Below are 26,341 nucleotides of genomic sequence, written 5' to 3' on the forward strand. Positions count from 1 at the left end.
TACTAGTAAGTAGCTGCAACCAAGTCCGCAATCCCACCGCTAGGCACCAAATGTTGGAATTAAGGTAGCCTCAGTGGATCCCGGGGGGGGGCTAGTCTAATGCGCGAACGGTGCCCCAGGGGTCCCGGACCCGGCCGAGGCGGTGCTGTCCCAGTCACAATCCGGCGCCGATCTCTCCTGGCCACAGCTCCACAGCAGGTGAGAAGTAACTCTCGATGGGGGTAATTGAGTGAAGGGACAGTCACTAAAACCAGGGCAGGATGATTTTAAGGGCTGAATAAAAGGGTGGGGGCCACCAGAATTAACCCTCCACAGTTCTAGGGAATCACAGCAGAATTCCTTCCACTGGGCAGAGGACTGTGCTCCGCAGCACCACAGTCTCCTTCTCCTGTTCACACCCCACTATGTTGAAGCTAGGGGTCAGTCAGGCGCCCAGGGTCTCCAGGAACTTCCCACAGCGGGGCCAAGACAAGTAACCAACAGGGGATTAGTGGGTTGGACTTGTAAGGTAGCTTCCCAGTCCAGGAGGTCAATCCTAAATCCAACCTCTTCCCACCCTCAGCTACAGCCTGTCCTCCAGCTGACTCTCACAGGTAGACAAAATGGCTGCCCCGCATTCCGCCTTATATAGGCTGCCCTTCAGTGGTCCAGAATGGACCAGAAGGTTCTGGAATGCCCTATGCTGGTCTATGGCCAGGTTCTGTTGGTGACAGTTGGGGCAGTTGGTGGCCACCATCTTAGGTGGCGCCAACTTTCCTGTCAGAACAGGCCTCTGGGCCTGTGGTAAAAAACTATGAGGGGGAGAGGGAACACCTATCCCCCTGGCCAACACCTATAAAAAGCCAGTAGACACAAAAATTAATAAGGGTATGAGGGGCAAAAAGGGGACAAAATAAATAAAAATTAGGAGGGACTTCGCCAAAAAGCCAGACAGGTCTAACAAGCATAATGTTAGAATATTTAATCGCTAAATCTGCTATTTGCTCGCTCTGGGAAAGAGGGAATAAAGGCATGTGCTGAGGGGGCCTATAAATTACAACACAGATCAATGAGGTGGAGTCAGATTCCAATTTAATGACTAAGTTGTCCCCGGCCACCAGGTTCAAGGGTGCAATAGACGTGAATTTGTGATTGTAGTGAATGATCGCAGCCACTCGCCCACCCGATTTCCCAGGGGGACGACCAATGTGGAGAATGTAGTAATCGGTGGGGAGTGCGGCCAGTGTATCTGGTGTGGAGTCAGGAGTCAGCCAGGTTTCGGTGATAAACAAGATGTCAGGTTGATCAGTAGACAGTAGTGTGCAAACCTCTAGCTGATGTTTAACTAGGGAGCGTGTGTTTAAGTAGTATACCCGGAGTACTTTAGAGGGGGCAATTTTGCCTTCCTTTACCTTAGTGCGCGATATCTCTGGGAAGCTTTCCCGTTGCTGATGGATTTCATACCTTTCGAGACGGTTTATTAGCCACCGCGGCAGGTGTTCTGATGACCCAGGACAGCAGGCAAGAGTGACTTTCAGCAGCACTGTCACAAGCTAGGTCTAAAATCTGCTGCAAATCGCAGACTGCGATCTTGTGGCCCAGGAGCTAGTGTTGTCTGGAGCTGTAGGTAAGGGGTGCTTATGTTGGTGTGTGTGTGTGTGTGTGGTTGTGTGTGGGGGGTGGGGGGGCGGAGATCGTGTTACACACGATGCACCAACATTATGTCACCTTTGTGACCTAGCGAGGTAGAAGGATGGACCTGGCTAGGTTGAAGAATGTTGAAGCGATCTTGTATTACTGATGCTTTAATATCCACACTGAAAGTGTGCTTTACATACCCGAGCTTTAGGAATACGGACCTAGCTGAGGGGGCAGTTCATATCCTGTGTCACTAAGGAATGAGACACAATGGGTCCGTTCTGTATAACTGATTAAGATATTTGAGCCAAAAATAATTTTTAAAAGCAAAGCTGTATACAGTGATGACGTGCTGTGCTTCTGTTATAAGCGGTTTGTGTGATAAAAATCTGCTGAACTAATGCAGGACAAATGATTAATGTACAAATCCAAACAAACATTAGTCAAGAATACTTATTAAAATAATGGCGGGATAAAGTCAAACGGGATTAGGGTTAAAAAAAATGGGAGCCTACACACGATTAGTGGCTCTCACCAGATATGGGCCTTTAGGAGCAGGTAAACAAGGAGACTTTACAGGGCCAATGCAGACAGCGGATTGGTACACAGTCCACCGTCTGAGCCCAGGAGTCGGGTTGATGGGAGTTTCCTAGTTCCAAGTAGCATTTTGCAAACAAAGTGAGCCAGTGTACTGAAGTCTGAAGAAATACGGTCCAACCAGTCTGCTAGACGAGTTCAGAAGATTAACAAATGACTGAGGCGAGTGCATTGCCAACTCAAATTATTAATAATACCTCGTTCTGCAGAAGTCCTCTACAAAATTCAAAGTATTCTCATCAGAAATGAGGCCAACTTGCATCTGACTAGTAACCCTTCAATAAACAACTGTTTGCTGATATCTGGGTTCTAACATCATTAAGTAGGGGTTAGGCAGCACCACACAAATTAGCAGTTGTGCTAAATGGATGTTAACTAGACTCCGGATGCATGTGTGTTTAATGGAGTGGAGTATCACCAGACTCCGTACTTTTGACAAATCTACGAGCTTAGTCCGATTATAATACTAAATTACTCATGTTTGAGAAAACAGGCCTTTGGTCCAACAAGAGCACATCGTGCCTGCAGTAGAGCGCCAGGTATATCATATAAAAGCTCACTGCACTTTGTTAAAGAACTAAATTCTATGGGCCTGATCAAAGTGGCAATGTCTTTCAATCCATCTTCCTTGCACGAATGTACGTTTCAGAATAGAATATATATATATTTTAACACTGCACTTGCAATAATAGTGCATGTAATTTCATAGTTCTGTAACTAGTGATGCTACAACCCAACTCACTCATTCACCCCAGTAAGCGGCCAGTCTGCCCCGACAAGCACTAGTCAATAGGTCCCATACGAGTCTAGTTAGGTGGCGGGAAACGCAACATGGCCGAGATTCGTTATTTTCATGCATACCTACACTAACATGCCTCCTTGCATACACATCCCAGAGCGCCACAGGAGGCCTTTGTAAGCACCGAGACTTGTATCCCCTCTGACGGTGAGGGAGTGGGGCTGTCTCGAGCACGGGGATTACTTCAATGCGCAAATCCTGGCTGCTTCATTTCAGTTATAAAAAACGCTTTGCAGAACGTAAAATCTGGCCGAAGCTTTTGAAATTTGATGGCTGGGAAGGCACGCACAAAAGTCATGTCGCATATTCTAAGTCTGTCACCACAACTTCACTGGCAGTCACAGCAGGCCACCGTTTATTTATTGTTGGGTATATAGCGTCCAAGAGGATGTCGCCAGAGCTGTGGAAAACGCAGTCAGCAGGTGTAATAGAGTTGACAGTCCAGTAGCTAGGGTGGGCGGAGCTAGGTGGGCAGAGGGGAAGAGGTGGGGACAGGACAGGAAGGGGCCAGTTAGAGTAGGGACGGGGACCCGTGCAGTAGCAGCAATAAAGAGCTTAAGGCCATACCAGTCGTGTCCGTGTGTTACTGTTGGGGGACACGACAGCTGGCGACGAGGGTGGGATCAGGCAGTAGACCCACCAGAACGAGCCCCGTCCCGCAGCGTGGAGCGCCCAAAGCTCCGCTGCAACCGCGGTCCTGAGACGTCACAGGAGAAGCCCAGGAGTGACCAGGAGAAGCCCCGGAGTGACCAGGCGGCCCTCGGAGAGAGCCGAGAGAAGCGGACAGTGCGCCAGGTGAAAGCGCCAAGAGAGAGAGCCGGTCGCGCTGGACGCGCGAAACCCGCCAGGATCAAAGGCAGCGCGCTGAGTGCAAGCGCCGGAAGAAAGGAGCCGGTCGCGCTGGACGCGCGAGACCCGCCGAACCGTGAGTGAAGTCGGGAGCCCACTCCGACATTGCCCCAGTACACTGCAAGACGCTGCGCAGGCGAGAGAAGCATTTTGCCGCCTGACGCGCGAGAGTCAAAGCCAGGTCGGCGCGCGCGCGATAAGGAGTTCGCGCTGAGCAGTTAAAAAGCCTCACGAAACGAACCTACCTGAAAGACAGGCGCCAGTGACCGCCTGCATGTGTGAGCCCAACAGCGCAGCAACGCACGTGTGTCCAGAGCGAGAGAGAAGACCTCGTGCTCCACAGAAGGGGGCGGCCATCTTAAAGTCAGGCAGCATCAGAGACAGGCCCTATCTAAACAGAGGGCGGCCATCTTTGGGTCAGGCGAAAACCCAAACAAGCACCGGCAGCGCCAAACTAATGTACTGGATCCTGGCAACCGAGCAAACATCATCAAGTGAGTGCCAGTAGCAGGGAACAAACAAGCATTGGTGGCTACAGTGAACGGTGGTGAAAGCAGACATCAGTAACCGCGACCAGAGTCAAGCGCAAGACCTGAAGGCCCACCACCAAGATGTCCAATCCTCCCGCGCAAGACGCACAAAACCCTCCCGCGCAAAAGGACGTCAAAGGAGGCACACACCTGCGAGCGCCGGAACCCTTAACGATCACGACGGGAAGCAGCATGGGCCTGAAATGGCAAGAATGGCTAGAGGACTTTGAGGACTATATTGAAGGCTCCCGAATTGAAACAGACAAAGACAAGATAATAACCCTTCGCAACTTAGGAGGGCGTGATATCAGCAAAATAGTGCGAGAAATCCCAACTGATGACGGCGACACCTATGCCAAAGTGAGAGACGTATTGAACAACCGTTTCCTGCGCAAAAGAAATGTTGACTACGAGCGACACAAATTCCACCAACAGCGCCAGGACAAAGATGAGCCACTAACCTCCTTTATACATCGACTGCGACGTCAGTCCCAATACTGTGACTTCACAAATTTCTCACCGGATGCAGCCATCAAGTCCCAAATAATTTCCGGGTGCCATTTGGAGTCGCTGAGACGACGACTACAGAGGAAACCGCAAGAGCTTGCGGAAATTGAAGAGAACCCCCGGCTGTATGACCAGGCCGAAGAAAATGCGGCGGATATTGAGGTCAAGCCTACCACTAGCCGCGAACATGCCAACCGTGTCTCTGACCGACGACATGGAAGACAGGAATACAGAGGCAACCCGCGTGACAGATCACGCAGATCTAGATTCTCACCCAGACGTCGAACGGACCATCGACCAAAGGATTCGGAGAGGAGAGATCGACGGCCCGAACGCACGAGGCGGTGCTTCAGATGCGGGTACGACTACCCTCACATTGACTCTTGCCCCGCTATGGGCCAACGCTGCCGAAAATGTGGACGATCTAATCATTTTGAGGCTATGTGCAGTGATTACCACAGAGAGAAACGCGGCAGCAACGACCGGCGTGCCAGCCAACAAAGACCCTCGAGACCTGAAACCAAACGGCACCATGTCAGAGCCGTTCAGGATGAACCGGCCCGGTCCCCTGCGTCTTCCCACTCCAGCCACGAATCTAGGCGTTCCAGATGGGATCGTCGCTCCCCTTCAAGAGACTCCAGATCCTCATCATCCAGGCGATCTTCCTACACCACAGAATACATCAATATCGCTGACAACGATCAGCTCAAGCGCTACCCCCGGCTCTACATCATGGTGGGTAATCATGCAGCAAAATTCGTAATGGACAGTGGCGCGTCCCTCAACTACATCTCTGTTGCCGAACATGATCGAATGGTTCCCGAGCCTCATTTGCGTTTTGCACCCGTCCGGGTGTACACCTGGATGTCGAGAAAACCACTCCCGTGCCTAGGCAAATTCGACACCACCCTCACACATGGCGATATCACTGTCCCAGCAGTCATCCACGTCATCAAAGGGCCAGATGCTGACTGCCTACTGAGCCTCCCCACTGCTGAACGCCTGCGCCTGGTGCATATCCTGTTCAACGTGAATGATAGTTCCAACTATGCCTTGAAGTTTCCATCATTATTCCAGGGCCTGGGCAAACTGAAAGGCCGGCAAGTGCATCTGCACATCAATGAACGAGTCAAGCCAGTTGCGCAACATCCGCGGCGAGTGCCTTTTCATCTACAATCCGCTGTGGCCCAAGAATTGCAGGACCTCTTGGACGCTGACATCATCGAGCGCACCGAAGGGCCCACTCCCTGGGTGTCCCCGGTGGTCATTGTCCCCAAAAAAGGGACTCCCGACAAGGTTCGTCTTTGTGTGGACATGCGCCTGCCGAACACGGCAATCGAAAGGGAGAGACACCCCGGTCCACACCTGAGCGACATGATTACGGCACTCAATGGAGCTACGGTATTTTCCAAGCTGGACCTCAACAAGGGCTACCATCAGCTCGAGCTGGATGACAGCTCTCGTCCCAACACCACCTTTGCCACGCACCTTGGTCTCTTCCGCTATAAACGGCTCAGTTTTGGCGTCTCCTCAGCTGCCGAAATCTTCCAGGAGGCGATACGCTTAATCATCCACCACATTCCAAATTCCCTTAACTATAGTGATGACATTCTGGTGTATGGCACAGACCTCCGAGAGCACGACATCGCCCTTGACCGTGTCTGCCATGCTCTAATGGACGCAAACTTGGCTCTCAACAAAAACAAATGTGAATTTCATCAGTCGACACTGAAATTCTTCGGTCACATCTTCTCATCGAGTGGTATGAAACCAGACCCCGACAAGGTAGCCGTGCTCAACGACACCAAGAGCCCGGCTGACGTGAACGATCTGCGTTCCTTTCTCGGAATGGCGAGTTATTGCGCTCGTTACATTCGCGACTATGCCACAATCAGCCACCCACTGAGACTCCTCACGAAGGCTAACCAGCCTTTTGACTGGACCCCGGAATGTGAGCGCGCCTTCAGAGATATCAAACATGCCGTGGAATCGTCTGACTGTCTTTCGTACTTCAATCCCAGAAGGAAAACGGAGATCACTGTAGATGCCAGTCCAGTGGGCTTAGGGGCGATCCTGGCTCAGTATGACGACGACTCGGAACAACGGAGAATCATCGCCTACGCCAGTCGAAGCCTCACCGATCCAGGAAGGAAGTATTCCCAGCCTGAGAAGGAGAGCCTGGCCGTCGTGTGGGCGTGCGAGCACTTCCACGTCTTCATCTATGGGAAACACTTCACGCTCATAACTGACCACCAAGCGCTCGTCACGATTTATGGCAATCCGAAGTGCAAGATGCCCCCCAGGATCGAGCGGTGGGGCCTCCGTCTGCAGGAGTACACGTTTACAATTGTCCACAAACCGGGGAAAGGGGAGAACCCTGCCGATTACATGTCCCGCCACCCCCGGGACTCTGCAGAGACAACTCCTTCCATCGCGGAGGAATACATTCATTTCGTGGCAAGTCACGCTCGCCCACCAGCCATACCCATGCACACCATCAGGGAAGCAACGAACCAGGACGCCACTCTACAGCTTGTAATGAAACGCATACAATCCAACCGGTGGAGACATCACCCACAAGACGAAGAAGAGAATCCCGACACTAGGAAAGACCTCCAGGCCTTCCGACACGTCTCTGACAAACTCTCGATAACCGAGGACGGCCTCCTTCTAAGAGATCACAGAATAGTCATCCCAGCCATCTAGCACACGAGGGTCATGGAGGGGTCGTATCCACCAAGAGAGCACTGAGAGAGCGCGTCTGGTTTCCAGCTCTAGACCAGATGGTCGAGGACACTTTGAAAGACTGTCACCCCTGTCAACTGACCAGCCACAACAATCCGCCTGCACCATTACAGATGACCCCACTACCCGACGGGGTGTGGCAAGAAGTTGCAATGGATTTCTATGGGCCCCTACAATCAGGGAAATACATAGTTGTCATCGTGGATGAGTACTCCCGGTTCCCGGTAGCTCAGTTTATCTCTTCCACTAGTGCCACCTGCACCCTCAAGGTACTTGAGGAAGTCTTCGCAACCTGGGGTGTCCCCAAAATCATCAAAACAGACAATGGGCCCCCGTTCAACGGGCACGAATTCGGCGACTTTGCGAAACAAATGGATTTCCAACACCGCAGAGTCACCCCACTCTGGCCGCAAGCCAACGGCACCGTTGAAAGGTTCATGTCCACCATCAAGAGAACTTTCCAACAGGCCACAGCCGAGAAGAAGGATCTGCAGTCGGCACTGAACGAAGTCCTCTGTGCCTAAAGAACCACCCCTCACTCCACGACGGGCATATGCCCTGCCACTCTCATGCTGGGGAGGACAATGAGAAACCGGATCCCAACATGGGAAGGAGCGCTGAAGAAATCCCTCTCAGATCAGCAGCTCAAAGACATGGCTGCAACGGACCAGTATCGCAAAGAGAAGATGAAGGGACATGCTGACCATAAACGGAGGGCACGGTCACCCTCCCTCACGGAAGGCGACAAGGTTTTCGTCAAACAAGAACAGCGCCAGAAGACCGACTGTCGCTTCAAGGACGAGCCTCTCACAATTGTGCAACAAAAGGGCACCATGGTGACCGCAGAATCAGAAAATCGGCGAGTCACCCGCAATGCATCCCACTTTAAGAAATGCCCTCCTGAAAAACATGACTGCGTACCGGCAGCTTCCACGCCTGAGGATCACGATGACCCGGAGGCTGGCGCACCCGACTCTGCACCCTCCATGGTGCGGGAACCGGTAGTGGAGAACATTGTGTCTACGCCGGCTCGACCCAGACGCCAAGTGCAGCCTCCAAAGAGACTAATTGTAGAAATGGATTGATTTCCACATTCACTGCTATTTTTGTTAAGTAAGGGGGAGATGTAATAGAGTTGACAGTCCAGTAGCTGGGGTGGGCGGAGCTAGGTGGGCAGAGGGGAAGAGGTGGGGACAGGACAGGAAGGGGCCAGTTAGAGTAGGGACCGGGACCCGTGCAGTAGCAGCAATAAAGAGCTTAAGGCCATACCAGTCGTGTCCGTGTGTTACTGTTGGGGGACACGACAGCAGGGTACATGTTACCGAAACAGTGGAAATTCGCCAGTTAAGATTTTAAATCACAGAGGGCAATCCATAAACCTGCTAAGGAAGCGCGCTGGCCAGCACTCGAGATCTTGAATACCCAAAATGGACCCGTCGCTGGGCTTCGCCAAAAGCCCCACATAAAATGGAATCCACTCAAAGAGAAACATGCCACAAAGAAAGCCCTCAATCTTTCCTAAGGCGTGTTCACCCCACGCATATAGATTTGTTTAATGTACTATGTTTTTAAAAAGCGTGAACGAGCCCAAAACAGTGTCAGGGCGCTATACTGCAGAAGATCATTTGTAGCCCTTAAGGTAGTGGCGTAACCAAACTGGGGGACGGCTCGCTCCAAACCCAGTCCGAAGATCTCAGCTCTGGGATCTGAGACTGCCGGAATATGCCCCCTGGAGAACCCCGCAGGACTTTCGTTTACACCACTGTGTTGAGGAAAACTACAACTTCAAGAACAGCACGCTATTGTGAAAACACATGCAGTGGCTAATAAACTTGTCTGCGATATGAGAACAAGCGAGAAAGAAAAAATACACCAAAACGAGTGTAGATCAGTGGGGTACTCAAGACAAGCAGATGGCGAAAGGAGAATGAAGAGAACTAATACACCCTACTAGATCGAAAACTAGTATGAACAAGGAGCATTCAGCAGTATAGTTTTTGGCGTGGCCTAATAGACCAATTCAGGAACAGGGTATTTCGCAAGGACTTTCAAAGCACCTTTATAACACGGACAGCGTGAGGGGGGGGCGGGAACAAAGACACGGACAGCGGGAACAAAGACACGGACAGCGGGAGGGGGAACGGACAGCGGGAGGGGGAAGGATACACCCACAACATCACATGCCATGCAAACAATGTGGCCCCAACACTACGACACCAACAACATCACACAAGGTCCCTACACTCCGACACCCACTAGTGATTGTCAAAATGTGTGTCCTTATAAAAAGGAAATATTTCTGCATGAAGCTTTATGCTTTATATACACTCTGGTAAGAACTTCAATGTTCCTTGAACAACATTCCACACTTCCTTCTCAGATCAAGGCTGAACACATAAGCGTCCTGAAGTCTGACACTGTGGGGACGATTCACAAAGGCATTTATAAGAACAGGAAGTAGTAATACGGAAGTACTCTTCTACGCTGCTACTGGCCTTTGTGAATGGGCCCGGAAACATCCAACTCCACTTTAGTAAAAGTGCAGCCGCCTCTGCAGTACGCACTCTGTACCAATACGCAATCCATACTGCTCATCTACAGGGTCGATGCGGCCCCCGGCAGGGATCTGCCCACAGGCACTTAATTGATCACTGCGACGCTGCTGTTTTCGAGTCACCCCGCTGGCAGCTTCCGCTTAATTGTCTTCACCAATCCTCGGCGTCTCTTTCGTGCTTCTGCTGAGATACAGCCACATATTCACTCGCAGTCGCCTCACGGGAAATGGCAGCGCGAGGGGGGGGCGGGAACAAAGACACGGACAGCGGTAGGGCGGACGGACAGCGGGAGGGGGGCAGGATACAACCACCCGGGACCGGGGCGAGGTTAGCAATGAGGAAAAACATCGGTGTAAAAAAAAAGAAAAGTAAACGCCCACAACTTCATGACGGAAAAAGGGGTGGGGCTTAAAAAGACAGGAACGCCCACGAATATGCTCCGAGATTGATTGACATCATTCTCTTCCAATGGCTAGCCTCCATTTATGGAGCTAGCCAATGGAAGAGAGAGGCGGGTTCAACCCCAGTACTAGGAGACATAAGATCTTCCCTGCGGGGCTGCGCAAGCGCAGCCTTCGCAGGCTTCGACCTAAAAATGTGTGCTGACAACTGGTGGGAGCATTTTTTGTAGCTTGGAGTAAGGGAGTTTACATTTTGTCTCTGACCGCTCTCTTGCTGGTAGGGAAACTTTGCACTGTGTACATCTTGTGAGCCGGCCCCAGGGCATGGGGTCCCTGCTGCCTTTGATGGCCAAGGAGGGGCTGTGCCTCCCCCTGTGCTTTTAGAAATAGCAGCCCCGGGGAATAGGGTCTCCCGGGGCCTTTTTAGGCTCAAGGAGGGCCGGGGGCCTTTGCAGGCTCACGGAGGGGAGCAGCGCGCCCCCTCCCCTATAATTGTGAATCGGGGTATATCTACCTTATCTTTTTTCTACCTTTATTTCAGGACTCTGGACTGAGTCTGTAATTCTAAAATAGCTACTGACACATCGTTGTTGACATGGTGGCAGGCAATCGGATCTCAAGGTTCCGCTGTTCTTCTGCAACATGAAATCTGTATAAATTGTGAGACCTAATTTCTCAACTACTGAAAATATATACTCGAGATAAAAGTTTCTAGACCAAGGTTTGCTCTCTGACAAATTTTGTGTAAGTCTGTTCAGCATTGTTCGCGGTATCACGTTCCATTTTCCTATTGAAATAAAATGGGGAGAACATGTTTTTGACCCTCCGTTTTTCCTCAGCCCGCCTTCACCCCCAAAACCTTCCTGTAAGGGGCGAAGTGGGAGAGCTTGTTTTGTTGAAATTTTTTGAAGTATCATAAAATTACGCCAGTTATTAGCAAACCAAAAAATTATTTTCCTTTAGAAACCTGATCCTAAAAATAACTACCCAGTTGTAACCGCCACTGGGATATATATATATATATATATATATATATATATATATATATATATATATATATATATATATATATAATATATATATATATATATATATATATATATATATATATATATATATATATTACAGGGGTGTGTATGTATACTGAAAAAAACAAAGGTTATGTGGAGTTATACGTAGGTCTTTTAATTTAAAAAACAAAAGTTTATAAACAAAAACACTGAAATTCACCAGTTACACAGCAACTGACCCATAAATAATCTGCACCGCCAAAGATTTCAGATGGCATCATTGATGTAATATGTGAGGTCAAAAGCAGTGCTAGGTTTACTTGGGTCATTTACATATAACTGCTGAATTTCTTAGTTTTTTTCTGTTTTTAAACATTCTGTTTTTATTATCATTAGATGATCTACGTATCCACTCCATTTATCATGTTTTTTTCAGTGAATTTCTAAGATTTACTTTTTAACTTAAGTAAAAAATCTTTACTCACGTACAACTCTAGTTTAACGTTTGTTTTTTTAATTGAATTTCAGGTTTTAAAAAAATATAAAGTAAGATTCTACGTCCATATGTCTAGGGCCAACGAACCCCCCTCCCCCGCAAGCATCCAGCCTCCCTCTCTCATTGCTCATGGCCTTTGTTTGAGCGCAGCGTGTGATTGACCAGAGTGCCTGGCCTGTGGCCACGCCCTAAACCCAACCCCCACTGCCAGCCAACCGGCCACAGAACCCACCATACGTATACCCCAATAAAAAAATTGGCCGGTCTCACACGAACACAGGGCTCCCGTGCTGGCTCCTGTTAGTGTCCTGAGTGACCACATGGGGCTTTGCTGGGTCTCGCAGGACTCGCCGAGGAGCTGTCAAAGACTCCCATAAAAATATCTTGGGGCTGACACGCCGAAAAAAAAGAATTTGGGGTCCATGGTGGGTCCCTATGCTACAAAGGCTTTGGGGGTGAGGTTCCCCCTACCCAGCCCCCTATATATATTTTTTTTTAATTACTCCAGGACAGAGCTTCCGTGTCCTGTAATGGTAGCTGCATACATTTTTTATTCATGATATGACAGCCAGTCAGACAGATGACGGGGTTAAAAAAAAAAAAAAGACCCTCCTGACCATAATGATCACTCTGTACCAACCCTCTGGATATCTTTTTTTATTTTTTATTTTCTCTAAAGCAATGGAATTAATTTACAACCGATCACAAAAAGCATACTTTCTGGGTAGATATCTAGCTTTCTGACAAATTTGATAACATTTTGTACAGCCGTTTATTTGTATTGCTTTCTGAAATTCCCTATGGAAATTTCATGGAGACAAACTGTTTTAAACTCGCTTTTTCTCAGCCCCGACTTGATAGATCACCCTGAAACTTTACCTATAAGGAGTTGAGGTGGATAAACTTTTTATGTTGGAAAGTTTCATAAAAGTTCATCCTATGATGGCAAAGTTAGTAGCAAAACGAAATTGTTCTTCCTATGGAAAAAAAAAAAAATATATATATATATATATATATATATTCACTGAAAAAACCATAGGTTTCACACCAGTTATAGTTAGGAATTAGCATTTAAAAAACCTATTAAATTCACTGACAAAACCAGTTATAGTTAGCTGGAAATTTTACTGACATAAAACCATTGAAATTCCCACGTTATAGTTAGTTGGACTCACTATAACTTGCGCGCCTGCAATGCACTGCTGATGACGTCACATATTACATCACTCATGACATGGTCAGTGACATCACTCATGACATCACTGATGACACCATCCTTGTGACAGAGTGACAGACCTAATTTCAGTGTAATGTAACGCTTGAAACACATATTCAAAAATAGAAACAAACATTTTCAAAAAAATGGAGATACCCAAACCAGTAACAACAACCAATTCAGTAATTCCACCATCTATATACTCATCCACTCATTCACCAACAGTTCTATATAGTCACTCATATATATACTCACTCATCATATGTAGTGATACACCTATACATCCTGTTACACATCAGCAGTCATCCAAAAGTTACTCACACACATACTCACACATGCACATAAACTATTGAACATCCATTTATTTGCATATACATTTATACACACACTACCACCTTACTTCTAAGGAAACTTACACATACTTACTCTCTTAAACAATCACTTATAGAAACACATACTTATTTAAACAGGAACTCCTACAATCTCTCACTATATATACTATACTCACTTATATACATCAATACTCACATATACTAGATTAAAACATATGTAGTTACTAATGAAGACACTAGTGAGACAGTCATTCACTCACTAACACACACATATACACACTCGTCCACCTATACAGTCCTGAACATATGCTGTCTTCAAAACACATACAAACAGTGAGTCAGTCACCAACCCCTGCAGCCACTTATACACAAAGAGAAACACTGATACAAACATTTAAATATTTAAACAATACTCGCTAATATATGTATTCACTAAGATACACTTAATAAGCCAGTTAACCAACCAATTTTTTTTTTAAAAAAACATCCATTTACACACCTATTTAAACATTTATTCTTCCATCGACCTTTACAAATACATATATAAAACAAATTTATTTTTCAGAAAGACACACATTCACTGGATGGTGTCATCAGTGATGTCATGAGTGATGTCACTGACCATGTCATGAGTGATGTAATATGTGACGTCATCAGCAGTGCATTGCAGGCGCGCAAGTTATAGTGAGTCCAACTAACTATAACGTGGGAATTTCAATGGTTTTATGTCAGTAAAATTTCCAGCTAACTATAACTGGTTTTGTCAGTGAATTTAATAGGTTTTTTAAATGCTAATTCCTAACTATAACTGGTGTGAAACCTATGGTTGTTTCAGTGAATTTCAAAGGTTTTTTAAATGCTAATTCCTAACTATAACTGGTGTGAAACCTGTGGTTTTTTCAGTGAATTTCAAAGGTTTTTTTAATGCTAATTCCTAACTATATAAGACCTGAAAGCCCACCAGGAATCTCCAGTATGCGCCAGGGGACTGCATTGCAGAGAGGTGTAATGAAGCCACAACCCTTTTTACACCTCTCTGCAACGCAGCCCCCGTGCATGTTTGAAGAGGGGAAACTAATTCCCCTTGCATACTGGGGGCCCCTGGGGGCCAATTAGCCCACCTGGAACCTCCAGTATGCGCCTGGGGCTGCATTGCAGAGGTGTAATGAGACTATGCCCCTTGTTACACCTCTCTGCAACGCAGCCCACTGTCGCGTTTGCAGAGGGGGAACTAATTCCCCTTGCATACTGGGGGTCCCTGGGGTCAACTAGTGCACCAGGAGCCTCCAGTATGCGCGAGGGAGCTGCATTGCAGAGAAGTGTAATGAGGCCACACCCTTGTTACACCTCTCTGCAATGCAGGCCACTGGCGCCTTTGCAGAGGGGGGACTAATTCCCCTTGCATACTGGGGGTCCCTGGATCATATCTGCCCAAACACCGATATTCCGAACGATTGTAAATGACTTTTCTTGAGAAACATTTGGATTTGGATTATCATGTCCTATACTTTGGAATTTTTGAAAGTCTGACTTTGAGGATGCTATAAATTACTCAAGTCTGCCCGAATTGTGTGGGTAAAATTGATACCTAGTCACTTTTAATAAGAATATACTTATGTCTCGTCTAACATTTGGAAGAAATATCTAGTTATATGACAACGGGATACCGACATAACTTGAAGGAAATAAGAACGCCCTGAAGAAGTTCTGTTGTACAGAACGAAACGTTTCGGCTGGCTGTGGTACATAAACTTAAGGAAAATAAAAGCATTCGAATATACACCAAGATTCAGCGCTTCAATAAGTACTCTAAGTGATATGATTTGATTGGACTCATTGTGAAAGTGGTGCTGTGCCAAACTTTGAAATATTCTCCACTACTCTCTACTACTTACTCTCTCCTACTCTCTACTACTCACTCTCTACTGCTCTCTACTACTCACTCTACTACTTACTCTCTACTACTCTCTACTACTCACTCTCTACTACTCACTCTCTACTACTCTCTACTTCTCACTCTACTATTCACTCTACTACTCTCTACTACTCTCTACTACTCACTCTCTACCTCTCTACCTCTCTCTTCTCTCTCTACTAATCTCTACCTCTCTACCGCTACCTCTCTACCTCTCTACCTCTACACCTCTACCTCTCTACCTCTCTCTACACGCACACATATAGACATATATGCATATATATATGTGCATATGCATTTATATATATGTATGTGTATGTATAAAAAAAAACAACTAAACATTTTTTTTTCTAATCAGCTACTTTTAAAACTGTCATTCTTTTTCCCCATGGTACGCTCCCCGGTACGCTCCCCGGTGCGCGTACCGGGCGCTCCCCCCGCGAAAATCAAAAAAAAAATTTTTTTTTTGCCCCGTGGGGCCCTTTTATGGCCCCCACATCAAACCTAGGGGGTCATGGGGGGGTCTACTCTGCCCCCTTATGGTCATTTCCCCCTTTGTTTTGGCCACCTCTTGTGTCTCGATCCTACCGAGACACAAGATGGCGGCCGCTCCGGACTGTTTAGAATGTTTACAGACACCCCAGAGCCAATCAGCTTTCTGCGCGCAAGTCGCGTGGCGCGCCCGGTGCGCGTACCGGTGCGCTTACCGGAGCGCTGCTATAGATATATATATTTTTTTGAACCTTAATTACTCAAAATCCACTGGAGGACATATCTTGAGACATAGCAAAGGCACATCGGGCTACCAGTCCCTACAATTTTGCCAAGTTTGGTGGAAATCCATTCAGCCGTTCGGGCTAAAAGTGAAATCGACCGCCCTATGGAAATTAACATGGGGAAAACGCGTTTTGGGACCCCCCTTTTATCTCGGCCCCCGCTTGACGAATCCCCCCCAAACTTTCAGGGAAGGACCGGAACGCCGCGAGGCCATTTTGAGGAACTTTTCAGGCAGATTCGTCAACCGGCGCCAAAGTTATTCCAAATAGAATTTTCAGATTTAACATTGAAAAAAATCCTAACTATAACTACCTACTGGCGACCGCCAGTAGGTAATATATATATATATATATATATATATATATATATATATATATATATATATATATATTCAGCTCCAAAGTTACCCACAGGTTTGAGGAAGCACTTGGGCAGCAGCAGTGCTCGGCAGACCACACACGCAGCAGGAGCAGCCTGACGCGTTTCGGAAAACTTCCTTCCTCATAGGCTTAGTCCCACAGAAGAAACAGCAGTTTAGCCCACACTACATTTATTGTTTTAACCCCTTCCACGCTGATGACGAGCTGGGCTCGTCATGGCGTAGCCTCCTCGCACGCTGATGGCGAGCCCAGCTCGTCACGTAAAGTGCGTTTTTAAAAATCTCAGCGTGCGAGCGGAATTCCGCTAGCGCGCATGAGGTTAACTGCCTTCTGATATTCCACTTCATAAGCCCCATCGTGATTGGTGGACACACCACTCTGGAATTCTGGGACATGTAGTGCGGCAATCTCACCCTGATGGGTGCTGTGTCCTCTGGGTCCTTGATGCAAAGCCCTTCAATGGGCCCCACTGTGCACGTAGTCTGAGTACCTGGCGCTGCTTACCCCGTGTGGAACTGGACGTATTTCCAGCCCCTAGCCCGCTTCTCCAATTCTAACAGTGGTGCTCCCTCCACGGCTGGGCAGCCGCGTAAACATTCAGCTCCAAAGTTACCCACAGGTTTGAGGAAGCACTCGGGCAGCAGCAGTGCTCGGCAGACCACACACGCAGCAGGAGCAGCCTGACACGTTTCGGAAAACTTCCTTCCTCATAGGCTTAGTCCCATAGAAGAAACAGCAGTTTAGCCCACACTACATTTATTGTTTTAACTGCCTTCTGATAGGCCACTTCATAAGCCCCATTGTGATTGGTGGACACACCACTCTGGAATTCTGGGACATGTAGTGTGGCAATCTCACCCTGATGGGTGCTGTGTCCTCTGGGTCCTTGATGCACAGCCCTTCAATGGGCCCCACTGTGCACGTAGTCTGATTTCCTGGCGCTGCTTACCCCGTGTGGAACTGGACTTATTTCCAGCCCCTAGCCCGCTTCTTGTGGGCAGCTGAGGTCCGGGTGCTCCTTTGTGCGTTGGGTACTTTGGAGCTGGAATATTTACGCGGCGACCCAGGCCGCGGAAGGAGCACCACCCTGAAAGAACCGGGGGCCATGCGGTCTTGACTGCGGGCCGAAAACATGGGACAGCAGCGCATGGATTCTGCACGAATTCCACACAACGAGGCCCATCTGTGGGCTTGACATGTTACCGACTGAACATTAGCGCGACGTGAGGCACTACCAGTCCCATAAGTCCCATCCTGGGCGTGCATCTAAGCAAGAAGTGGTGTGGTGCCTTAAGCGCTCCTTCATAACTGCTGAAGCCTCTGAAGAGAAGTGGGGACACTTCGAAACGCGTCAGGCATCCAGGGCAGTTTGAACAGTTAAAGGATATTGCTATGCTGAAGGCGTTCTTACCATTTAAAGCTCCTTGTGAGCAGCTGAGGTCCGGGTGCTCCTTTGTACGTTGGGTACTTTGGAGCTGGAATATATATATCAGCTGCAGTCTCCCACCCACGCAAATCCAGCATTTCTTTTGGGCACAGGTATTTATTTAAGGTCGAGATATATATATATAGATATATATATATATATATATATATATATATATATATATATATATATATATATATATATATATATATATATATATATATATATATATATATATATATATATATATATATATATATATATATATATATATATATATATATATATATATATATATATATATATATATATATATATATATATATATATATATATATATATATATATATATATATATATATATATATATATATATTCATGCTGAGCATGCAGTCACAGGGCACCAAGCACCAGGGAAAAGGCTTCCCTACCGGGCCCTTAATCTCTGCAAAATCATCAGGGCAAGTTCCTGCCCCACCAGAGGTAATAACAGCACCTTTCTCGCGCCGACAAACGCCTGATTAGTAGGCTTCCTTAACGCCTGGTAAAATCGCATTTTATTTGCACTCTATTTTAAAAATCTTCACATGTTAGCTCTACTATTTTAAACTCACCACCGCTTCCTGTGCCCTGGAGTTTTCCCCGGTCCACCACTGATACTTCAGATTGAGTGGAGTGTAGGGATAGATCGCCAGAGCTGGAAGTGTCCCCCTCTCACTTCCGGTCGCAACAGAGGTTAGCAGGCTAGCTGTTCACCCCCACCACCATAAAAGGACCATGCCTCCCCCTACGCGCAGCGGATGCGCCGCCGGGCAAGCCCGTCTGTGCCCGTCCGCACCGGGACCAGGGCCATGGCCAGACCCCCGGGTACAATCCGCCCAACACTCTTCCAAACAATTGTTTACGGTTGTAAACCAACTATCCAATCCTCCGGCAGGTTCCAGTACAGACACCTCGCAAACCCTCTGTAACCCCCTCGCCAACTTCTTCTCAGACAAAGTTACTTCCGTCTACTCCAGTTTCATCTCGCACCCACAAATAACCTCCCCCCTTATCACCTCCTCCCCCACGTTTTCTAAATTTACCCAAGCTTCCCCCAACAGATTACAGAACTAATCTCCACCATAAAATCAGGATCTCCTCTTGACCCTTGCCCACCATCCATTTTAAAACTCATCCCTCAATCCATAACCTACTCCCTTACCAACATCTGTAACTCAATGTTCAGTACGGGCTGCTATCCCTCAGTCTGGAAAAAAGCTATCCTAAAACCCCCTGCTCAAAAAACCTACAATGACCCTGCAGCCTCAGAAAATTACAGACCCATTGCCTGCCTACCATTCCCCTCGAAAATTTTCCAAAAAATTATGAATAGTCCATTATTGGAGTTCATTGATCACAACTCGTCGACACTCAATTTGGGTTCAGGAAGGGTCACGGAACTGAAACAGCTCTCATCAAGGCAACAGATGAGATCAGGATGATCCTGGATCAAGGCGGCGCGGCAGTCCTCATACTATTGGACTTGTCCGCCGCTTTTGACACGGTCGGCCACGCCACTCTTATCGACCATGTCTCTTCCCCTTGGCATCAACCACACTGCAAGGGCCCTCCTGGCCTCTTTCCTTGCCGATCGTACCCATTCAGTAAAAATAGGCAACTTCTACTCCCCAGTGTTCGCGCTCCCATGTGGAGTTCCACAAGGATCCTCGCTATGACCTTATTTAACAGCTACGTGTCAGACTTGGCCAGGATCATCAAAACTCATGGGATGAGGCTAACCTCATATGCTGACGACACCCAACTGGTGTTAGCAGTGCACAACGACGGCGAAGCAGTGGCAGCAAGATTCCAGGAGGGAATGCTAGCCATCAGCTCCTGGATGATGAGCAATTGCTTGAAGCTAAATTCCAATAAGACGGAGGTAATGACCTTTGGATCCCTCACACCAGGTTGGTTCCCCACCTGGTTGCCTAACGAGCTAGGTCCCCCTCCAGACCCCGTCACTAAAGTCAGAAACCTGAGGATCATGTTTGATGACAAACTCTGGTTTATTCATCACGCCAACGCAGTTGTCTCCTCCTCCTTCTACACCCTAAAAAAAATAAAGAAACTACTCCCTTTCCTCCCATCCTCCGCAGGCAAAACCCTGATGTCCACATTAATACTCTCAAAAATAGACTATTGCAACTCACTCCTGCTGAATGCACAACAGAAAGTCCTCAATAAGTTACAGTTTGTCCAAAACTCGGCAGCCAGAATCTTAACTGGCATCCCCATCTCCATTCCATCTCACCCACCATCCACCAACTTCACTGGCTGCCCATCAGAAGCCGGACCAAATTCAAGGCACTATGCATTGCATACAAATCAATCAATAATACAGGACCACAGTTCCTAATACAATCTCGAAGTCTATACACCCCCAACAGACCACTACGTTCCTCCTCAGCACACCAACTTCCAGTCCCCCGCACCAAGAAGGCCTCCTGGGGAGACCGACGTTTCCTAGTCGCCTCCGCCAAACTCTGGAACACCCTTTCACTCCCTATAAAAACTAGCCCCACACTTATCACATTCAGGAAACAATTAAAGACCTGGCTTTTCTGCCAGTAGTCCCACTCTCAAGCGTTTATACTCTGAATTTCTCCTGCAGCGCCGAGACACCCCAGGATATTTGCACGCTATATAAGTTGCCTAAACATAAACATATATCTCTGCAGTTTGTGAAGCCGATAAAGCAGCACTTATTTTGTTACAATTTGATTTGTGTTCATCATTAACATGCCTTCTAACTTGCATCTCCCTTAACTTGATTTGACCTTGGTCATTGTGTCAGCACTTTTGCCAATCCTTTGTTGATTTGTCATCTTTTCTGGTAAGTTTCATATTTTGCTAATCTATGGCCTACTCGGTCAGGTTCCTTTTTTTTATTCGTATTGGGGGGCTATTGGCCTTATCCAGTCAATGTCTCTTCGCTAGGAAGATACCTAGTACTACAAACTATTTATTCATTTTATTATCCTTTTTCTGTGGGAGAATTCCTAATGGACATTGCCTGATACTAATGTCTGGTGTTGTTCCTGTTCCCTGAAGGAGCACTTCTATTAATGAGCCCCAGAATATTGGGATTGTTGTAAAATTCCATACCCTATGTATAACTGCAGCCAGCCTGGTGACCTCCCTGGGTATATTTGTGCCCTTTTTGGCAACTGCTTCATTTCTGCATGCCTGGCAGTTCTGCTTTTATCTCCTCCTGGTGATCCAGAATTCCTATTGCCCGCATCTAGGATATAACTTTGGGGGTTAAGGACCACAGGTTTTCATGTTTATTTTGTCCACTGGACATGTAGGCCTAGTCCCCTGCAGCACAAGCGGTTTGGCTGTCAATTTACAGTACTTCAGTATTGATATGTGAAAGAGGATTGCTCGCTACTAAATCAAGATTTGTATCAATATGGATACATTTTAAAATAAGTTCTACTTTAACACAAATAGTGATAATCAATATATGAAAAATAGGCCCACGCCTAAATCCCTGTCGCTTGATCAGCTCTATCCAAGGAGTGCACTCGTAATCGGGTTGTTATGCCTGTTGATTCATGTAGGGTTGAACATCACTGACACTGTATCCATGTGACAATCTGCTCCTTAATTTATCATTCAGGTTAACCTGGTAGGTTTACTTGTAACACACTTCTGCTGCACAATTATTCTACAATGATTTTACGTAGCTCGCCAACGGAATGCTAGATTCTTTTGGTTGAGAGCGAAACACCTCACAGGGATGTCCGTTAGACATGGGATGTCTCCCACTTCCATGATACTGCTCACAGTTAGTGGCATCTGTTAATTTTGGGACTGCCTTTTCCTAGTGTAGTCAAGCTTACTCTTCACCCATATTGTGTGAAAGGTTGGCTACCCTTGGTCTAGGTGGCCCTGGCTATAAGTAGCATCTACTGTTATCCATAAGATGTACTTGTAGTCTGTGTTGCTGTTTTCCCTTTTGTCGGGAATTCACCTCTGTGCTGCTCCTCTTCATTGGGAAATCGTGTGTATGAGTCTGGCTTCGGGTACACCATGAGTGAATGAAGCCGGGAGGATCTTATGTTACTTTGTTAACCTAGGCATAGCCTGTTAAAGCAGCTCAGCTTATGGCCTAATAAGAGCAACACTTGAAGAGTTTCATGTTTTAAATACATTTGTATTCATTAATATGTTTCAATATGGGCGATAACTAGCTTGCACATTCAGTAGCCTCTTTATAGAAACATGTTTGTGGAAGTGGTGCACCCATTATCTCCGAAATATCTCCATTTTAATTGTTAAAAGGGTGATAGAGCGTGCAGGTCACCCAGCTACGATTTACCAATACTCACCTGGGCCCATAATTAAAAATCAATACATTTCCTCAGATCGATAACCCACGCTCTACTACCAGTATAGTTTTTTTCCTTCTAATTCCTATACCATTGACTTACCAATCCTTGTCACTACTACCTAAACACGATGAATCAGGGAGTTGGATAAAGAAAAAGGCTAATTAGAATACCATAACATTTGCACTCATATAATAACCACAGACTCGGGGTAGGTTCAAACTCTTTATCTAATCATCCTTAAAAGTCATGAGCCACAGATTGAAAGCGATTAAACTATCAATAACCAAGATCAGAAACAGTGTATAGCTATGTAAAAGATAGATTATGCCGACCATTTAGCAATCTCGAAATAAAGGGAAGGTAAGAACAAGGAACATGCTAATTTGAGAAAACAGACTTTCGCAACTTGATTAAAGGGGGGTAAAGAAAGGGAACATACTAAACCCAAAAACTTTCGCAATCTATTGGCAGTTTGGAAAAAAAGAACACAATATGTGAATCTAGATTCAGTTCAGCACATAACTATAGGGAAGGTAAGAATTGGAACACACTATTAAATTCAGTTTAACTAATTAAAGGGAGGGTAAGAAAAGGAACATATACTATTATGAAAGCTTTTTTTCCATTGACTAAAGGTGGTTCAAAAAGTGGAACACGCTAACAGCCACATTTTGAATAAGTTATTTACCAAGGGAAGGGAATTTAAAAGAACAAATGCAATCAAAGTTTAACGAAAACAAGTTAAGGAGAGAAAACGCATGTAATGACGAATCCACACAGATTTATATTTACCTAGAATAGTGTGAAGACCAACCCTGGCCAAGGGTCAGTTGGAAAGGACAGGAGAAAACCCCAAAAGACTTCATTGCCAGTAGGCGAGCCGGTGCAGATCAGGAAAATCAGGACAGGCTAACCCCAGAATTTGGATCAGGACCGGACCACCAAAGGTTAAGACCAGCACCCGCAGTTTCGGTTGCAACGCCTGCGCTACTCCCTCTCTGCTGGTGAAAGCTGTAACCCAGTCGGGGTTTTTGGCTGATTCCTTGCAAAGTGCTTCGCCAGCACTTCAACTTCCCCAAGACCCTGATTGGGTTCTCAAACTTCCCGACAGAGTGCTCCGCAGCCCTCTGCTCTTAGTCACCTATTGAGTGCGTTGGGTCAGTGACAGGTCCGCTATTCAGACAAGTCGGACAATTTCTCTAACTAAACCTACGCTAATTATACTGTTTTTCAGGTCCGTGTACCACCCCCCAATGTTGCAAGTGTAAGGATCCCCAATTCTGATTGGACAAAGGAGTAGGACAGGTCATCACACCATCAAATATTTTGAATTTCGCCGTCTCCTATTCAAATTTATGTTCACGCCCATTAAATTCAGGTTCTCAGGGTGTCTTTATTTCTTATAACAATGAATGTTCTATTGACAAATACATTGTAGTCTTTTGACTTCTTCTAGTGGGATCAGACGATAGTTCCCAGGCGCATCTTGGCTGTGGCTACCATCTGGCTTGGGTTCAATAACACAGAGTTCATCTTCTCGCTGCAGACTGTCATGCGCGGAAAAGACTTTCAAGATGGAGTAAATAGCACCTCCCAGGCCCAAAGATTACGATACATGAAAAGTAAAGGAAACCGTTTTAGAACACAGAATAAAATGAATACACTGTATACCATGAATTTCTACACTATACCCATTACTTTATACTAAACTATAGCATTAGGATTAAGCTGAACAAACAGCTTCGCAAAAGCAGCAGTGCAAGCCTCTCGCATGTGAGAACATAGAGCAGCCATATTAACACTAGTGCGCAGATGCGACAGACTTCCCTCCATAACTGCGAGTACGTCATGTCACGTGGGTATGACAGACGCATGCACAGTAGAAATTCCCGCGTAGCAGCAGCCATATTAGATGCACGCGTATTAGTTTTAGAAAACACATAAGCAAGCTTCTCTCGGATACCCAATGTCAAAGGGGAAATAGGAAAGAATTAGTAAGACGGACATGTTGATTACATAGTTAGGGTTATTCGAGGTTCATGATACAAGCAAGTCGCTTTTCGTGCGAATCCTTGCTACATCAAGGGCAATAGCTGAAATTTTACAAAGATGGTAGATAACTCGTAGAAGAAGTAATCAGTAGGCGGATCATCAGAGGAAGTACATTTGGAGGTTGGTTGAATTTGACCCAGAGGTGGAGCTGGTAGGGCAGAGTTCAAGTGGGTGGTGACATGAAAGAGATGAGGCAAGGAGAAAGGAGAGGGAGTGCCACCAGCAGAAAATATAGGGCTTAAGGGTGTGGGAAGATTTGGCATGTCTAATTATGGTCACAGATTATGTATGAATATTAGGGAATGGGGCACTTTATGGTTTGTGTACAGAAGACAGCAGGTGGTAGCTCCATAGTAATGGGGGCATAGTAAAGACAAGGACCAAAATATAGACCTAAGCTGAATGCCAGGGGAAGGGACCGATCTCTTGGAGAGCAAGTTAAACCTACGTATCAGATAAGCTTGAGCATCACGGGAGGGGGCTTTACAGGGGCACAAGATCTAAGAAGGCTGAACGACAGAGGCTTTGACGCCTAGTTTTTGGGTGAGAAGACTGGTACTGATTGTTTCTTGTGTCACCCTATTTATTTCCTAGTGGCCTTATTGTGAGAAGCGCTGCAGCTACTGTAACTTCAATAAGTACATCCCTCGTGTGGTGGATGAGGCAGCCATGGGGCGTTGTCTCAGGCAAGAGGTGGCATACCTGATACAGCTCAGCCAAGTCCGAAGGTAGGTGACTTTTTACAGTGATCGTAGATTGGGGTTGTCTGCAATTCCGTAGTGCTTATCCCAGGAAATTCTGAGAAGATCCTGGCTTCATGGATGCATTCTGATATATATCTGCACTGATGGAGAGACCTAAGCTGTTGGCTTAGTTTGTGGAAGAGTGTAGAGACTCAATACAGTGACAAAATAGACAATCTGGGGAACCTATTGCGAATAGCCTAAATATGCAACTGTGGCTGCATATGCAGTATAGTATAGCTGTTCAGTTTGTGAATTCTCTATCCTCAGTTATTGCCTGGAATCATTCACATGCCTTCTTTCATGGCTGTTCAGATGGTGCTCTGGGGAAGTGTATTGAGAACATAACACTAGTTCTCCAGAGTATGCATTGAACACGTGACTGCTAATGTTCATATCAAGGTAGTGTATGCAGATATATACTTTGTCCAGATTATACTTTGGTGTATGCCGAAGCAACATGTCTTTTTAACATGTCCGTGTCTCCATTCTCAGGCCTTTAGCTTTTAATCTCTCGAGGGAGAAGGTAATAAACTTACTTAGCTCTAAGCATAAATAAAAAGAGCTTTGGTGCTCTAGAAGCAGAGCAAGCCTGCTAAAGGAGTGTTAAAAGAACAGAAGACGTTAATTTGGAATGACGTGCTGAGATTACTGTCACCGTGGTCACCATGTCTTCGATAGATTTGTTCAAGGGCGAGTTGGTTGATAAGGAAGAGAAACTCGTAGTTGGTGCTGGAAGGAGGATCTATCTTTACTGGTCTTCAGTTTAACAGTCATTTACCAATTCATAATTTGTGAGTGCTTGTATTATACCGATTTACATTGGTCTTGTGGGCTACAGGTCAAATGTGCATCAGGTTGAAACAGTCCAGAGAGGGAACACGAAGAGCTGGACCTTCCATTCTAGTCAACAGCGTGCCAGAGTCCTTGTGGTTGCATACTGCTCATCCAGAAGAGTTTGAGGATATCTTTGTTTTTATATTTGAGGATGACTTGTGTGATGGTGCTTACT

At 46.4% G+C, this 26,341-nt stretch overlaps 1 protein-coding gene across 1 annotated transcript in view; it reads left to right on the forward strand.

Annotated features, from left to right (window-relative positions):
* Positions 1-26,341, forward strand: part of RSAD1 (radical S-adenosyl methionine domain containing 1) — a 146,058-nt gene that overhangs the window by 36,385 nt on the left and 83,332 nt on the right. The window contains exon 2 of the mRNA XM_086930828.1: positions 25,181-25,314. Coding sequence (XP_086786954.1) covers positions 25,181-25,314 — 134 coding nt within the window. The remainder of the gene's footprint in view (positions 1-25,180; positions 25,315-26,341) is intronic.

The sequence above is a fragment of the Lissotriton vulgaris genome, chromosome 7 (genome assembly GCF_964263255.1).
Source record: "Lissotriton vulgaris chromosome 7, aLisVul1.2, whole genome shotgun sequence".
Lineage (NCBI taxonomy): Eukaryota > Metazoa > Chordata > Amphibia > Caudata > Salamandridae > Lissotriton > Lissotriton vulgaris.